The sequence below is a fragment of the Rhinolophus sinicus genome, linkage group LG03, assembly GCF_036562045.2.
Source record: "Rhinolophus sinicus isolate RSC01 linkage group LG03, ASM3656204v1, whole genome shotgun sequence".
In the NCBI taxonomy this organism is placed as follows: Eukaryota; Metazoa; Chordata; class Mammalia; order Chiroptera; family Rhinolophidae; genus Rhinolophus; species Rhinolophus sinicus.
In genome coordinates this window covers 172,441,035-172,456,143 of record NC_133753.1, presented here as the reverse complement: position 1 = coordinate 172,456,143, position 15,109 = coordinate 172,441,035, and the positions used below count along the sequence as shown (strand labels likewise).

Here is a 15,109-nt window from a genome sequence, read left to right as displayed (position 1 = left end):
CCAAAAGAAATCATCAAATAAAACCTCTGCACAGCACATTTATTTTCAGGTGCTTGTTGTAGTGAGTATTGGTCGGTGTTTCTCCATGGGGTTGTTGCTGGGATTTGGGGCAGGACAATTCTTCATCCTGAGGAAGTGTTCTAGGCACTGCAAGAAGTCTTGGCATCCCTGGGCTCCACTTAGTAATTGACCCCATCTAGATAAAGCCTCTGATCCATTTAAATTGCTTTCTTTAAATTAAATTGGTCTTTGATTGTCTGCTGGTTGTGCTTTGTATTTCTGGCCACTAAATCCTTTCTCAGGTTGTTTTGCTTAAGGATAATAGAGATTCCAAGGCTCCTCCCTTTGAGGGTCAGATTATATTTTTAACACCTTCCCAGATGAATGGGGAGATTTTAGCACTCACTGTGGCAGAATCGCCTTTCACCACTTAACAATATATCTAGGTATGTTAGGAGAAGAAGAGAAATAATATATTAAGGTCTTTATGAACTGTGATTTGCTATCCAGATGTAAGAGATTATTTAATTAATTCACACCTATTTTTGAGAAGCTACTATATGCTGGGCACGGCGCATCACAATAAATTTCCTCTAGTCAGATCATCAATAGTCGATGGCACATAACGTACAAACTCGTGTCTTTACTCCTAAACAAGCAGAGCTTCAGGAAGGCGATCAAAGTAACTGTAAGTGGTGACAAAAAACCCCTTACCTGAGGCATTCCAATGACCAGCGGGTCCAGAGTTTTTAAGACCTCAAGACTTGTTTCTCGGACAGATTTTTCTCCATTTTCATAGTCATGGGAGTTAGGCTTCACTGGTTTCTCCTTTAAGAAAGATGAAACAGGTACCCTGTTAATAATCCCTCCTGTTGGTCCCCTCTGACTGTACTTGGGTGTGTCCTCAGACCCTGGGGTGAAGAATGTAGTCAATTTAAGGGGCTCGTGGAACCCAATAATCTTGGTTTTCAACGTCTAATCCTTGTTTTAAAATGCTCCTTGGAGGGATGGCTGAAGCAGGAAAGCAAAAATTCTGAGGATCCTTGAACTGTAGATATTCTCTCTCTCCCTCAGGCCTTTGCCATTTTCTCTGGGGCAAAAATTTTCAAAGACATTGCTTCCTAGTGGAGTGGACTGTGATTTCAGTTGTGACAAACTTGATCCCTGATGCTTTCCAGGCTATTCATCCAATGGGAGCCAACTCTAGGGCTGCAGGTCCTCGTGTCCCTTATTTTCTCTGAACTATTTACTTTCTCCTCCCCTCTCTAAATCACCCCCAAGCCTGGGAGGCCAGGTTTCCTCCTCCTTAGCGAAAACTATGATTTAATCTACATTGTGTGTATTATAAGTTAGAAGTGACATCAGTGAAAAGGAACTGAGGGCACCAGAGGTTCAAAAATTGATCAGTAAAAGTGGTAAGACTGAAATATAACATTTACATCCGTTATTAAATCGAACCCCACCCATTTCTTTTAAAACCCAGTTGAGTCAGCTGCCATTGTTACCACTCAGCACTCAAAACCACACTCTCTTCATACCAGGTTCTTGTTGGACATTGCAAACTGGGAGAAGACATAATCAATCAGTGGCCATCCTTCTCCGGCTTCAATGTAGCATTTTTCACACATGGTTTGGATGAGGAGGAGGGTGGAATTCCTTACCTAGAGTAAGCAAAGTGCATTTACGACATTTTACTATGTTGGGCAGAATGGAAATTTAGCTTCACCTATTTTTTTAACCATCACAGATCATTATTGGGAATCTTTTAAAAAAAGAGTTTATATTGAATGATGTTACTATAATAGATGGAACAGGAAATAATCCATAGATTATGATTAAAAGGTCCTTAGAAAAACTACCTTTGGCCAAAATCTTTCTCCCTAGCTCTCAGGATATATCCTCTAGAATTATATATTATGAAATATTGGTAACTTTGGGCTAAATCACTGCTTCACTTTTAAAATCTTCAATGAAAAAAGATAGCACACTGAGGTAAAGTTCCACAATCCCTACCTACCAATTCAAAATCCAAACAACTCTGAAAACTAGGATTTTGTTTATTAAATTTGGTGCCAGCTCATTGGTGGCAAAACCCAAACTGAGCGGTTTTAAAGCTATTTGTATTCTTTACTTAGTCTAGCCATACATTTTCTCGAAGGTATATTAATGGATCTGATTGTTGGCTACTGTCACAGTTACGTTTTTCTAAAATCTGAAACATTGTGAATTCTGAAATATATCTGGCCCTAGGGGTTGGAAACAAGGATTATGAACCCGTGTTACAAGTTTTTAGTAATTTGGCTTCAATTAGTTTATTGGATTGCTTCCTTGGGAGATAGAAAGCTCAGATTCAATTCCTTAGTGAATGGGTCTTTTAACGGAGGGTAGGAAGAACAGAATGTCTTGGAACAGGGTGGCAGAGCTACATGGTGGCAATTGGCAAGTAGCATAAGGTCACCCAGTACTTTCCCTGAGTGAGGAAGAAGAGGTACACATCTCTCTATTTTTGCCTGAGGATCTGGCCTTCCTTAGAGATTTTGTGTTCTTTTATTCTACACTAAAATCTTCTAGCAATTCTTCACCTGGCTTGGCCAGTTGCTGGATCAGACTTTTCTGTATAATCACTTTGTTGTTTTTCATTGCATAGCTTTCGTTTTTTTAACACAGTCACTGGCAATGAAAACTTCTTACAAGAATTTCGTTTTCATTGGCTTCTGTATAGGGCTTTGATCCAAACAAAATAGGGCTTTTGTACAAAAAATACCATTGCTAATTTAAAAAATTTGTTCCTGCATCAGTTCTATATCTATTATGGGCAAGACTTGCTCTGGGTGCTCCCGGGTTGGAAAATTGGATGTCTGTGCTCAGAACAAGATGCAGGGGTTATTATTTTTTGGAGAAAGATATATTATCTTCATAATGAATAATTAATTTTTAAATCCTATATTTGAAGAGCATGGCATAGTGATACTCTGGGCAAAAATATTTTTTCTACTGAGAAGCCCTTGAACTGAATGTACTTTAAGAACTTTACCTTGATTTGGTTTATCTTTTGGGGAAGGATGGAGTTCTTTTAAAAACAGAATTGTTCACCGAGTTCGTCATTAAGCAATTTGAGAAGTAGATCCTTAAACAGACAAAACTATTTTGTTTACTCCTAAAACTACCATCAACCAAGTAAAAGTTCTCATTAATTCTCTTACTTTTATACTGAGGTCACCCATGACGACTTTGACTATTCTTTCAATTGAAGTGATGTGATCCCTCAAATTGGGCTCTGAAAGACAGACAGAAGAATTGGGAGGCATGATTCTGTAGGAGTATAGTATGTTCTAGTACTGATGAAAACCCATTAGAGTTAAAATACATAACTGCAAAGTTGTAACATTTTATGTCGTTCAATTCCCTCCTGTCCTTTTCTTTTCCAACTCTTTAAAGATGTTGATTGCTTTTTTTGCTCCCTATTATATTGGTTTCATCTTGTTTAAAATGTTAAGGTCCAAAGTGGATTCAACACGTCATGCCCAATGCATCAGATTTAAATTTCTGCTTCAATATTTCTTACTTGATTCTTCAGTAAGTCCCAGTGCTAACAGAATTTTAAAAGTTATTATAATGCAATGCAAAAAGAAATTATCATATTTTATTAATCTACCATCAATTTTATGAGGCACTATTATTTCATATTGCATCAGAAAAGAAAAACCATAGTGGCTGATTATAATTAAAAATGCTATCAATTATAAGATTCATTTAACTATCATGAAAATATGTGCTTCTTGGAATTAATGAAGTATCATAGTTTATTAAATTCTGCTCTTTTCTAAATGTACCAATCTCTAGAATAGTATGCATTCCTCTCACCCACCCCCTATTTACTAGGCCACTTATCCAGCTTACTAGATCTTCTAAATTCTGAATTCAATTCTCAAATATTCTACTTGTCATTGTCAACTCAATGCCTCCATAAATGTCATGAAAGAAGAGAAGTAACTGAAAATGCCTGTTTAAAAATAGACTGTAGGCAACCAAGAAGGTAGAACTTCACTCGAGTATGTTCTGTAAATATCCCAAAGACATAGGACAGGGTTAGAACATGCATAAGCTTTGGTTTTCTCCTTGGTACAAAGCAAGCCCTCTGGCTTTATCCCTATTGCTTACCTTCAGCACTGATAGCTGATCTTAACAAAATCAAGATTCCCCTTCGAATGACTTCATTATTACTTCTCATTTGTTCATCAAAAAATTCCATCAGGTCTGCAGGGTTGGAATGAGCTGCAGGTTTAAGAAATACAGAGGTCATAAGAACTCATTTTCACTTTAAGTAAAATACTTGTGGAGAAGAGGGGAATTTCATGAGGATTCTCAAAGTCACTTTTAGGTTGGTAATAGTTTTTACTACATCCTTGCTTCTTTAGTATCACAAAACTAAGCAGTTTGGTCACCTAAGAGAGCTTTTTATACTTAGGCCCACCTCTGTTCATACCTGTGAATTTGATTTTATTTAGAAAATAGGTTCTTTGCAGATACAATCAAATTAAGATTAATTGACAGAAGTCATTAGGGTGGGTCCTAATTCAATATGGCTGGTATCTTTATAAGAAAAGGAGAGGAGACACAGAGACACAAGGAGAGCCCCTTGTGAACACAGAGACAGAGATTGGAGTGATGCTTTACCAGCTGTGGAGATAAAAAGAAACATGGGTCCCCTGCAGGAAGTAAAGAAGGGTGGGAAAGGCCTGGCTAGAGTAAAGCAGTTTGGGTTGGAAATTGTCAGAGATAAAGTGAAGCAGTTCATTAGGCTGCGGCATAGAGCAGAGGAAAGTATAGAAAAAGAGATGTCACTTAGGAGAAAACTCTGCAATGAAGTGGTAGAAATGACATATTTTGGGGAGCGTGGCAGTGTGGGAGGAGGTATAGGATTGCTCTTGTCTTTCATCCTCAGGGACTATGTTGGAACATAGTTTTGTATCCTGACCCTGAGACCTCAGTGCCTTCTCTACAACCTCTGCCAAGTATTCTAACCAGGCAATGGATGAGATTGTGATGTGAGAGCAAGAGGAAAAGGGAAAGAGTGAAGGAGAGAGAGAGAGACAGACAGACAGACAGACACAGACAGACAGACAGACAGACAAGAAATAGATACTAAGAGATGATCAGGAGAAAAAAGCGTGATTTTGGGCTTTGCACATTTTGAAATAATCTCAAATACAAAGAAAAAACACATTGCCTATTCATAGGGTTACCAGTTCCCCTTGGTTTGCCTGGAAATAAACCCATGCACATATGTTTAATTAATTTTTTACAAAGGAGCAAAGAATATTCAATGGGGAAAGGATAGTTTCTTTAGTAAATCATCCTGGGAAAACTGGATAGCTACATGCAAAAAAACAAAACTGAATCCCTACCTTACGCCATACACAAAAGTAAAATAAAAATGGATTAAAGACTTGAACAGAAGATCTGAAACCATAAAACTCCTAGAAGAAAACATAGGGAGCAAGCTCCTTGACGTTGGTCTTGGCAATTATTTTTTATTTTATTTTATTTTTTGGATTTGACACCCAAAGCAGAGGCAACCAAAGCAAAAAATAAGCAAATGGGACTACTAAAAAGCTTCAGCTCAGCAAAGGAAACCATCAACAAAATGAAAAGGTAAAATATGGAATGGAAAAAATAACTGCTAATGATATATCCAATAAGGGGTTAATATCCAAAATATACTTGGGACTTTCCTGGTTTTAGAAATGAAAGTTTTATCTGCTCGGAAGTCCTTTAGTCCTGAAATGATTGGTCACCTTATATATTGTGCTCCTCTTGGGAACAGGTAGGAAGGGACAGGCACAGAATACTATGCGTTGAAACACATACTGTGCATATGTGTGAAAGCACCTACTGGGAGAGTTTGCAAACCCGTCATCATTGTCGTCGTCATCACTTTAAGAAATTTTTCCTAAGTGCCCTCCTGATGCTTGCTCCTACCTAAAATGAGGAAACAACTTGAAGCTTCAATTTCATTTTCCTTGACTGGAGGCTCTTGAACTCTGCACACCTGAATGAGAAGGAAAAACTAGGTTGTAGATTGTTAAAAACAGAAAACCAGTGAAAAAGAAACAATCAGGTTGGACAGTGTAGCTTTCTCACCTGGTCGAGTAAATTGATGAAGATGGCTCTTTTCAAGCCCTTTGGAAGGCCAATGTCATAAAGGACTGCTGCAGTCAGTATTTGTTTTAGACTCTAGAATGAAAGCTCTCACAGGTTAGTTGGAGGCGGCCCGTGAAGCGGCAAGCACAGGATGTGAAAGGCAAATGATTATATTTTGTGAGAACAAACCGATCACCTTCCTGCAGTTATGTTTTCTTTAATGATTCTGGCCCCTCTACCTTGTTCAGTGCCTCAGCAGCTTGAAAATAAAATAAATGATCTCTTTTTGGAATTTCTATCATCCAGCTAGGCCACCCTCTTGTCTACCTCATATTCCCCAAGAGCTACTACAGTTCACCTGCCCAAACAGGTATTTAAGTTTTTAAGCCTTCTTGGGACTTAATATTCTTAGGATGGTTGGCAGTTGACACTCCTTTAGAGTGTGGCTCGTACCTGAGTGACATGGAAATCAATCTCTTTGCCTTTATACTGGTTCAGGAGCCAGGGTACCTGGCCCAGGGCGTATTCACAGAGGTCTTCCCTATGGAGCAGCAGACTCACTGCGGGACCATGGGCCTTAATGATGGACAAAGTCTGTAAAGGCAGCAAACAAATACTGTTTTTAGTACTTCATTATGCTTTTTGTACATTTCCTAGAGTACCAGGAGCTTTAGACCCACCCCCCCCACCACCGAAAAAAAAAAGAAAAACTTTCCTCACTGCTTTCAACTAAGAAAGATTTCTTTAAAAAACTAAAAAATGTTTAGGTTAAGATCATTGCATAAGGCAGAGATATTTATATTTGTATTTATATTTATATCTATGTTAATACTCATTTCAATATTTGCTCCTTTTTTCTTTCATTATATTAGCAAACTTAAATTTTCTTTTATATTAAAAAAATTCTTTGATTTCGTATCACTTTGACCCCACTATTATCCTCACCCACTGCTGTTTCTCTTTTCTTTCAGAGCAAAGCTTTTTGAAGGAGTGATTTACATTTGTTGTTTCCACTTCCCTCAATCCACTATAATCTGGCTTGCATTGACATAAAAAAATGAAGAAGCGTAAAATACAAACGTAATAATGAATGATGAAGAAAAAAACGTAGTACCCACAGTACTCATAGACAACCACTGCTTGGTCTATTTTTAATATGTTTTTTATTTGACTTATTCTTTTCTATACATTTTAATTTCTTAAAAATTGACATAGTTCTTTAATATATAGTTCTGTATTCTGCTTTTTCTACCTTGTATTATGTGATGAATTGTTTTCTACCAGCTAAATTTTGCTGTATAGTAAACCACTTCAAAACTGAGTGGCTAATAATGACAACCATTTATTTCACTCAAGACTGTGTGTCAGCTATATGGTTCTTCTAGCACATTTCCATGAAATTAACACTTCTCAAGATTTTTCTTGCTTGAGCACTATGTCAATGGATTCTAGATCTCTCTTTGCTTCTTAAAAATTCCTCTTCTCTAAGTTAGTAAGATCTTGTTCTACTTGGTTTTCCTCCACCTTTACCAGCACATTCTCAATTCTATCAAGAGTTCTCTGTTCGCCTTTCCCTTAAATATTGATGCCCATTCCTTGAACTCTATTTTTGACACTTTTCCACACTATCTACTCTTCTTGAATAACTCTATCCACAATCATTTATTCAGTTGTCATTTATATAAAGATGACATACAAATTTGTATATCCAATTTTTGCTTTTCGTTTTAATGTCAATTCTGACTGTCTCCAAATGTACTAATATCTCCACTTGGATGTCCCATAGATGTTCAAGTCAAAATGTCTAAAATTAAACCCATGTTTTTATTGCTCCAAATGTGTTATTTCTCCTATTTTTCTCATCTTGATTAATGGCTCCAGAAATCACTCAAGTTGGAAATCTAAAAATCATCATAGGTGCCTCCATTTCCCTCATTATACATAGCCAATTAATGGCCATGTCCTGTTGATTTTATTTTTCAGCATCTGACTCCTTTGATCTGAACTATTGATATTACATTAATTGATTCCCTTAGCATTTATGACCTGGAATATTTCTATAGCCTTCCAATAGTATTGTCTTACTCCATCTCTATACTCAATCCATCTTTAACATTGATATAACAATGTTTTTTCTGTCACTCAAATCCTGGTTTAAAATCTGTTAAAGGTGTCTCATTTCTTAAAAAGGAAATTCAAGTTCCTGAGTAGCATCCAAGGTTCTTCATTACGTGGCTAAGACCTTTCTGGTTTCATTTCTTTCTGCTTCTATATCCTCTATCCTGTGTCCCCTTCCCTTTCTCATTCAAGTGTGCATGTAATCCCATCTCCTACCTGTACTTCAGTAGCTTTTATTCCCTCTTTAGGGAATGCACCTTCCCTGTAGTAAATGAATTCATGGGCTGCAAGCTCACTTCCAATGTTATAGCCTTTAGAGTGCTCACCATGGGAGTTAAGAGCTTTTCTCTCTGTGCTCTCTTATCACTTTGTGTACCTTCTTGTCACTTGCCTAACTCTTCTTGTGAAAACCTAGGAATGTTGTCATCAAATGTGTATTAAATTTTATTTTCCAAGTGTCTTGAAGAAAAGACTTCTACAGGATATTTTAAAAGTTCCATGTTTGCTAATGATTTAACTACCCAAGCATGTTAAAAAATAAATGCTTTAATAGCTTAAAGTATAGAAAAGAAACTGAACTAGAGAAGGTAGCTAAGTGTTAAATCTTTTATAACATAGCAATAAAGAGATCTTAATAGGATATAATTTAGCCTACTTTAAAAAATTATAGCAAATAAGCAAGTTAAGGATAGGCTTATATCTATCTATCTATCTATCTATCTATCTATCTATCTATCTATCTATCCATCATCTATCTATATAGATATATAGATATATGTATATATGCACTTTGTGATCTATTCTCGGTAAGGCATTACAATATTTTCAAACAGCCAAGTATATTCTTTAGATGTTATTTCATTTAATTGTTATACTGTTTTTCCAAATCAGGACTCAGCCCAAGTGTGGGTTATTATGTATAAGACATGAAATAGCTAACACTCTATGTATTTTACTCATCTTATCTTGTTTATTGTGCTCTCCACATACTGGAATGCCAGTTCCATAAGAGTGGGAATTTTGGTCTGTTTAATCTCTGCTGCACCACCAACATGTAGAATAGCATCTGGCATGTCATGGAGACTCAATAAATATTAGTTGAAAGAATCAATAGTGTTTTGAAATAGGAAAAACCAAAGAGTTGATAAACTTGATGAAATACAACCCATAGCTTTCCAAAAGAACTGAAATAAATAATCATGTGAAAAGAAAAGAAGAAGTTCAACAAGCATGGAAGGAGAGCTCATTAGAGGCATGATGAGGCCCCCACTCACTTGCGTGGGTGAGATCATGGGGGCCCACTTGTCCATTATATATCGGAACAGCATGAAGATCTTGTCAGATAGTCGGTTGGCATCCAATCTAGGATAGGGAAAATCTCTCCAGTGGTTGATATACTTGTAAATGGCCTTGCTGAACTTCTCAAGGGCTGCATTTTAAAAACAACCATAGACTGAGAAAAATATAAAGATGGGAAGGACCATAAAATAATTTGAGATGAGAGTACTAATAATTAGTATATAGTGTAATAGTTTCTATAAAATCTTATGACTATACCAAATAAACATAAAAAATGTGTGCAGCCACATTAGTGAAATGTAAAATAAAACCATAATGAGATACTACTACATACCATCCAGAATGGCTAAAATTTAAGACAGTCAATGTCAAGTGTTGGCAGGATTAAGGTATAGTTGGATTTTTATGTACTGCTCTTGGGAGTATGACTAGATACAAACACTTAGGAAAACTGTTTGACATTATATACCAAAGTTGAGTATGTGTTCTCGGTGGCCCAGAAATTCCACTCCTACATCATTAGATATGCATACATATAGGCACTAAAATACTTGTTCAAGAATATCCATATTACGTTGTTGTTTTTAAATAAGAACCTCAAACAGAAAACAGCCCAAATATCTGCTGATAGGCAGAATGGAAAAATAAATTATAGTGTAGACATGTAATAGTATATAGAAATGAAAATAGACTACAGCTACATAAAACAACATGCTTGAATCTAATCTGTGGTATTAGAAGTCAAGATTGAGAGGATAGAGAAGGTGATGATTAGAAGAAAAAGATGAGGGGGGCTTCTAGGGTTTTATTAAGGTCCCACTTCTTGACCTGAGTGGTGGTCAAATGGATAAACTTACTTTGTGACAGTTCATCAACTTGTATACTTCTGATTTGTATATCTTCCTATGAGTCTGTTTTCCTTCAATAACATTTAACAAGAGCTGGGGCCTACAAAAATTGGGCCACTAACCCCTATATATTTGTATCAAATGCATCAAATAATACTATGTTTTGCTTTAGCCCTCATTCTACTGTTTTTATTGATGATAAAAAAATTCATAGTTTGCTCTCTCAAAGATATCTCACATGCAAAGAAAACTCTAGAAAAGAAGTCAAGTATCTTACCTTTAAATCTGGCCACTTTTTGGTTCATTCACATTCCCTCTAAACTCTTTCTCATCATCTTCTGCTACATTTAAACATAATCTTTTGTGCATGTTTTGTGTTTGTGTATGTCTTGCCCTGGCCTATAAGGAACATGAGAGAAGGAATGATGTCTTGTCCATTGATGGTATACGAAGCAATGAGTACAATATCTGCTTATTTGCTGATTGATGGAATGAATAGATAGATGAGTGGAATGATGGCTATTAAATTTTTTACTTTTTCTTTAGTGGAAGCAAGACAAAAGTTGCTTTAGGACCCAAGGACACCAGATAACTTTATAATACAAAGACAGAGAATTCCCTTATTCATTGCTATGATCATTTCTGATTTTATTTCCTTCTACTTTTTCAGTTGTTAATTTTGCAGTAAAAATGCTATTAGAAGTGCCAAAGTTTATCTGCAGAACACAATGTTAGCTGTGATTGAAAGTAGGGATAGTAAAAAGTATTGAAAAGTGTGCTAATCTAGTCTAGTTGTTCAAATCAGACCATTGTAGTTCAATCCTTGGCTTTGCCACATGCTAGCTGAGCAACTTCAAGCAAGCTGTTTAACCTTTCTAAGACTTAATATTCTCATCTTTAAAATGAAGGAAAAATGTTATCTACCTAATGAGGTTGCTGTGACGATTAAATGAAATACCCAAGGCAGTGCCCAGGCACATAATTAATTCTCAATATATGTCAGATACAAATATTACCTTCATTGAGGACAGAACAAGAGGAAATGAACAAAGTAAAACAGGAAGAACTTGGTTGATGGGTAAAGAAGACATTCCTGACAGCATGGGCTTTTAAATAGTATATAAATGGTAGTATTGGGCATGTTAGGGGTAGAAGGAATCTTAGAACTCACTTTATTTGATGTTTGTAGGGGAGAAACTGAGATTGAGAGAGGGCAGAGGCAGCTGATGGCTCACTGGCAGATCAGAGACAAGAATCCAGGTCTCCAGATTCATCCAGGAAGCCCCTCATGTACTATAAATACATTTTCCTAGGAATGTTCTCTGTAGACTCTTGATTACTGTAGATACATTTCAGTTTCGGGTGGAGGGGATTTATGACTATAATTTGTTTACCTATTTTTCTTGATTTTATGATTGCTTATATTTTGATTAGATTGTTTACTTATTATTACAATGTTACATTATAAAGAGATGCTAAATTTTACCCAACTGGTAAGAGCAGGTAAGCTTTCATAATGATTGTGGAGAAACTGTGATCCAATGAAAGAAGGAGGCTAATAGAAATGGAGCCCGTATATGGCAGTGGAAAGAATATAGACTGGGTGGTTATATAGGCCTGGGTTTGAATGCCACCTCTACATCTCGCTGACTGTGTCACACCTTGGGAAAATTGCTTAATTTCCATGACCCTCAGTTTCTTGGCTGTAAAATGGTCTAATAAGTACTTGCTTTGTAGAGTTGTGAGGACTGAGAGAGATAACTCCCAGCAGAGAATCTTCTGTGGGGTAAACACTCGATAAATGGTAGCCATTATTATTAGAAAGGACAAGACTAGAGTAAAACGAAAAATAAGATAAAAGAAAAAATCATAGTCTGGTGTTAACCAAGAGGAAACTAACAGGGATACCCACCGATACAGAAGGCTCCCTTCATCATTTCCTCCTCGGCCAGCCTGAGCATGGTTTGCATGGTAAGCAGGGTCATCATCATGAAGGGAATACTCTGGGACACTGCAGTGAGGAGCACGAGAGGAGAGAAGCATTATCTTCTCACTCTGCAGATTCTGGGACTGCTCCTCATGTCACCAACAAGCAATGCACAGCTGTGTGGGGGAGGTAGGTAAGGTGCAGTAGGAACACATTCTCCTCTGTCCCTCCCCTGCCATAATTCCGGGCTATCGTTAAGGAATCAAGGAATGATTTGGTGTAACAAGGTACATTTGGTATATACAAGTACCTTTACCTATGTTCAGTAGCAATTTTTTACCTGGATAATTATGTTATTAGTGTTCATCCCTCCCACCAGAACTTTCCTGTATCCCTAGGGCCCAGCAAAGGCAATTGGTGCTCAATGAATATCTGTCAAATAAAGTGGTGTAGAAAAAAAAATCATAAGGAACCCTTACTTCATGCAAGTGTTCAGTGGTTTGCAGAATATACCTTGTGGAAAATGTGCTTCTACAAACACAAAGTGGGATGAAAGGGAAGGTGAGGATGGGAGAGAGTCCAGCCAAATTCCGAGCAGCATAAACCAATGGCAGTCTGCAGAGTTGTTTATGCTCATAAACAACTGCCCAAATCCCTTTACCTATATATTCTATAGTTTGGCACAAGGTAGAGATGCTCTCCCTTTTGCCATTTGCTTGCATTGGGGTTTTCAACAATTAGTTGGGGTAGTTGTTTCCCAGGAGTACGTGGAGAGTATTCCCTCCATACCATAGCTGGTTGCCAGTTCGGCCAGGGCAAGCACAACAAATTCATTTGGTAGCTCGAGGATCCTGAAGTTACTTTGTACTTCATACATCACAGAGTTGAAATCATGTGCAGCAAGAGACACCAAAACCTCGCCAGCTAGCATTCTGATTTCCCTGAGGATCTGAGGAAGAAAAGAAAAATAACAATAACAACTAGAGAAAGAGCAGAGTGAGTCTGCAGACAGGAAGTAGAATACTTAATATTATAAGTTCCCCTCATTTTGGAATAGAGGGAGAATGGGCTGTTTACAAACCTAGAGTACCTAGGGTAGATGTCAGTAGCTGGGAAAGCAGAGGTAATTTTTATGCACTTTAAAACCAGATTTTAATAGGGTTCTTATAAGCTTGGGGTCAGTACACGTTTTCTTGCTAAAGGGTCAGGTACCATGAACATAGAATTTATGTTTTATGTTTTGAGTGACATGAATTACTATGGTTGAAAGTCTTAAGGCTATGGTGAAAACAACAACTACAACAAAAGCGGGGCTAGGAGTCTAGAGCGTTGGGTTTTAGTACTGTCCTGACCTAATAATACTTCTGGTATTGGAGATGAGTGGAGGGACTTCTGCTTTTGGTAATAATGAAGTAGGTATATTTGATCAACCCTACTCCTGAGGAGAATAAAAAGAGCTGGACAAGATATTTAAAAACATATACTCAGAAAAATGTCAGAGACCTCACATTTTGGTGTGGAATAAGTTACTGAGTTGAGATCTGGAAAAAATTGGGAATCCAGAGAGATAAGCCCTTTGTTTAAGGCTGCATTGCAGCATTTTGGGACAATAATCAGAATTCAGGACCAACCAATGGTGAGACCCTGGTCATCCCACCTCCCATCTTTTGGGATAAGACCCCACAGGCTGCATTCAGAAGAAAGGTTAAATTGGTCCTTCAAGGACTGTAGTCCAACTTTGAGTCACAGAACTTGCCCAGAAAATCTCAAGCTCTGAAATTAATCGTGGCTTGTAACTGCACTTGGCAGATAAACAAATAAACATCCTTTCTGGAAGAAAATACCATTTTCCTAGGGCTCAAACTATTTCTACAATTAATTTGTCAGATTCAATGCCTGGTGTGCATAGATAAGTAGGCACATGAAAACTAATTTCTAGTTATTATTTCTGTGAATAGATAACTGTGTTACTTTGAAAAAAAAATCTCTCTAAGCATCAATTTCCTCATCTAAAAGTGGATTGGATAATATTATCTCTAAAGGCTATCTTAGCTTTGCCTCAGTTTCCTCATCTGTGAAAAGGTAAATAATAGGTACTGTATCCAAGTTATCATGAAGAACAAATGAAAGTGATTTGTGGTTCTGCAGTGATATAGAAAAAGCTAATATATGTCTATATGGGTGCAGTTGGGCCACTTAAAGACTTGTTGCTAGTTCTGACACTGATTCATTATCAGCAATCAAACTTACATTGTCATCTCTCATGTCCTTAGAAGCATAGTAAATCAACCTGTGGACAATGGCGTCATCCAAGATGTCAGCATTCTGAATAATGGGAGTGAGATGACTATAAATCTCTTCCTGTGAAGTTACAAAGGATGCACAGAAATTTGAGTTGAAAACTAAAGGAATCAGATGAAGTCCAATGAGTAACACCATTAAAATAAACAATGTGTTTCTACTACACAATGGATTTAATGTATCTTAATTGGGACTTCCGGAGTGTAATATGCTTCTTTAGGAGACAAAGGCTTTTATGTTGAGCAAAGTTCATTCTAAAACCTTTAACGTGACTACATTTCTATCCAAAATCAAATTGACTGCCGGGGTAGGCTACCTGACTCATCAAAGTCTCTTGAAAATCACTGTTGTAGGGCACTCGGGAATGGAAATGTCCATCAACCTAATTGTTTAGGTTGTGACTGTGGTGCTAAGGAATGCAGTGTGATTCCCAACGGGTCTGCTAAGCTAAGAAGCTTGTTCCTAAGGGAGA

General features: G+C 37.2%; 1 protein-coding gene across 1 annotated transcript in view; it reads right to left on the bottom strand.

Annotated features, from left to right (window-relative positions):
- MROH2B (maestro heat like repeat family member 2B) overlaps positions 1-15,109 on the bottom strand; it is a 62,656-nt gene that overhangs the window by 40,632 nt on the left and 6,915 nt on the right. Inside the window, exons 4-14 of the mRNA XM_074328967.1 lie at positions 14,587-14,697; positions 13,126-13,285; positions 12,322-12,420; positions 9,537-9,691; positions 6,598-6,738; positions 6,145-6,237; positions 5,983-6,052; positions 4,162-4,275; positions 3,204-3,277; positions 1,539-1,661; positions 715-828 (exon numbers count right to left, since the gene is read on the bottom strand). Coding sequence (XP_074185068.1) covers positions 715-828; positions 1,539-1,661; positions 3,204-3,277; positions 4,162-4,275; positions 5,983-6,052; positions 6,145-6,237; positions 6,598-6,738; positions 9,537-9,691; positions 12,322-12,420; positions 13,126-13,285; positions 14,587-14,697 — 1,254 coding nt within the window. The remainder of the gene's footprint in view (positions 1-714; positions 829-1,538; positions 1,662-3,203; positions 3,278-4,161; positions 4,276-5,982; positions 6,053-6,144; positions 6,238-6,597; positions 6,739-9,536; positions 9,692-12,321; positions 12,421-13,125; positions 13,286-14,586; positions 14,698-15,109) is intronic.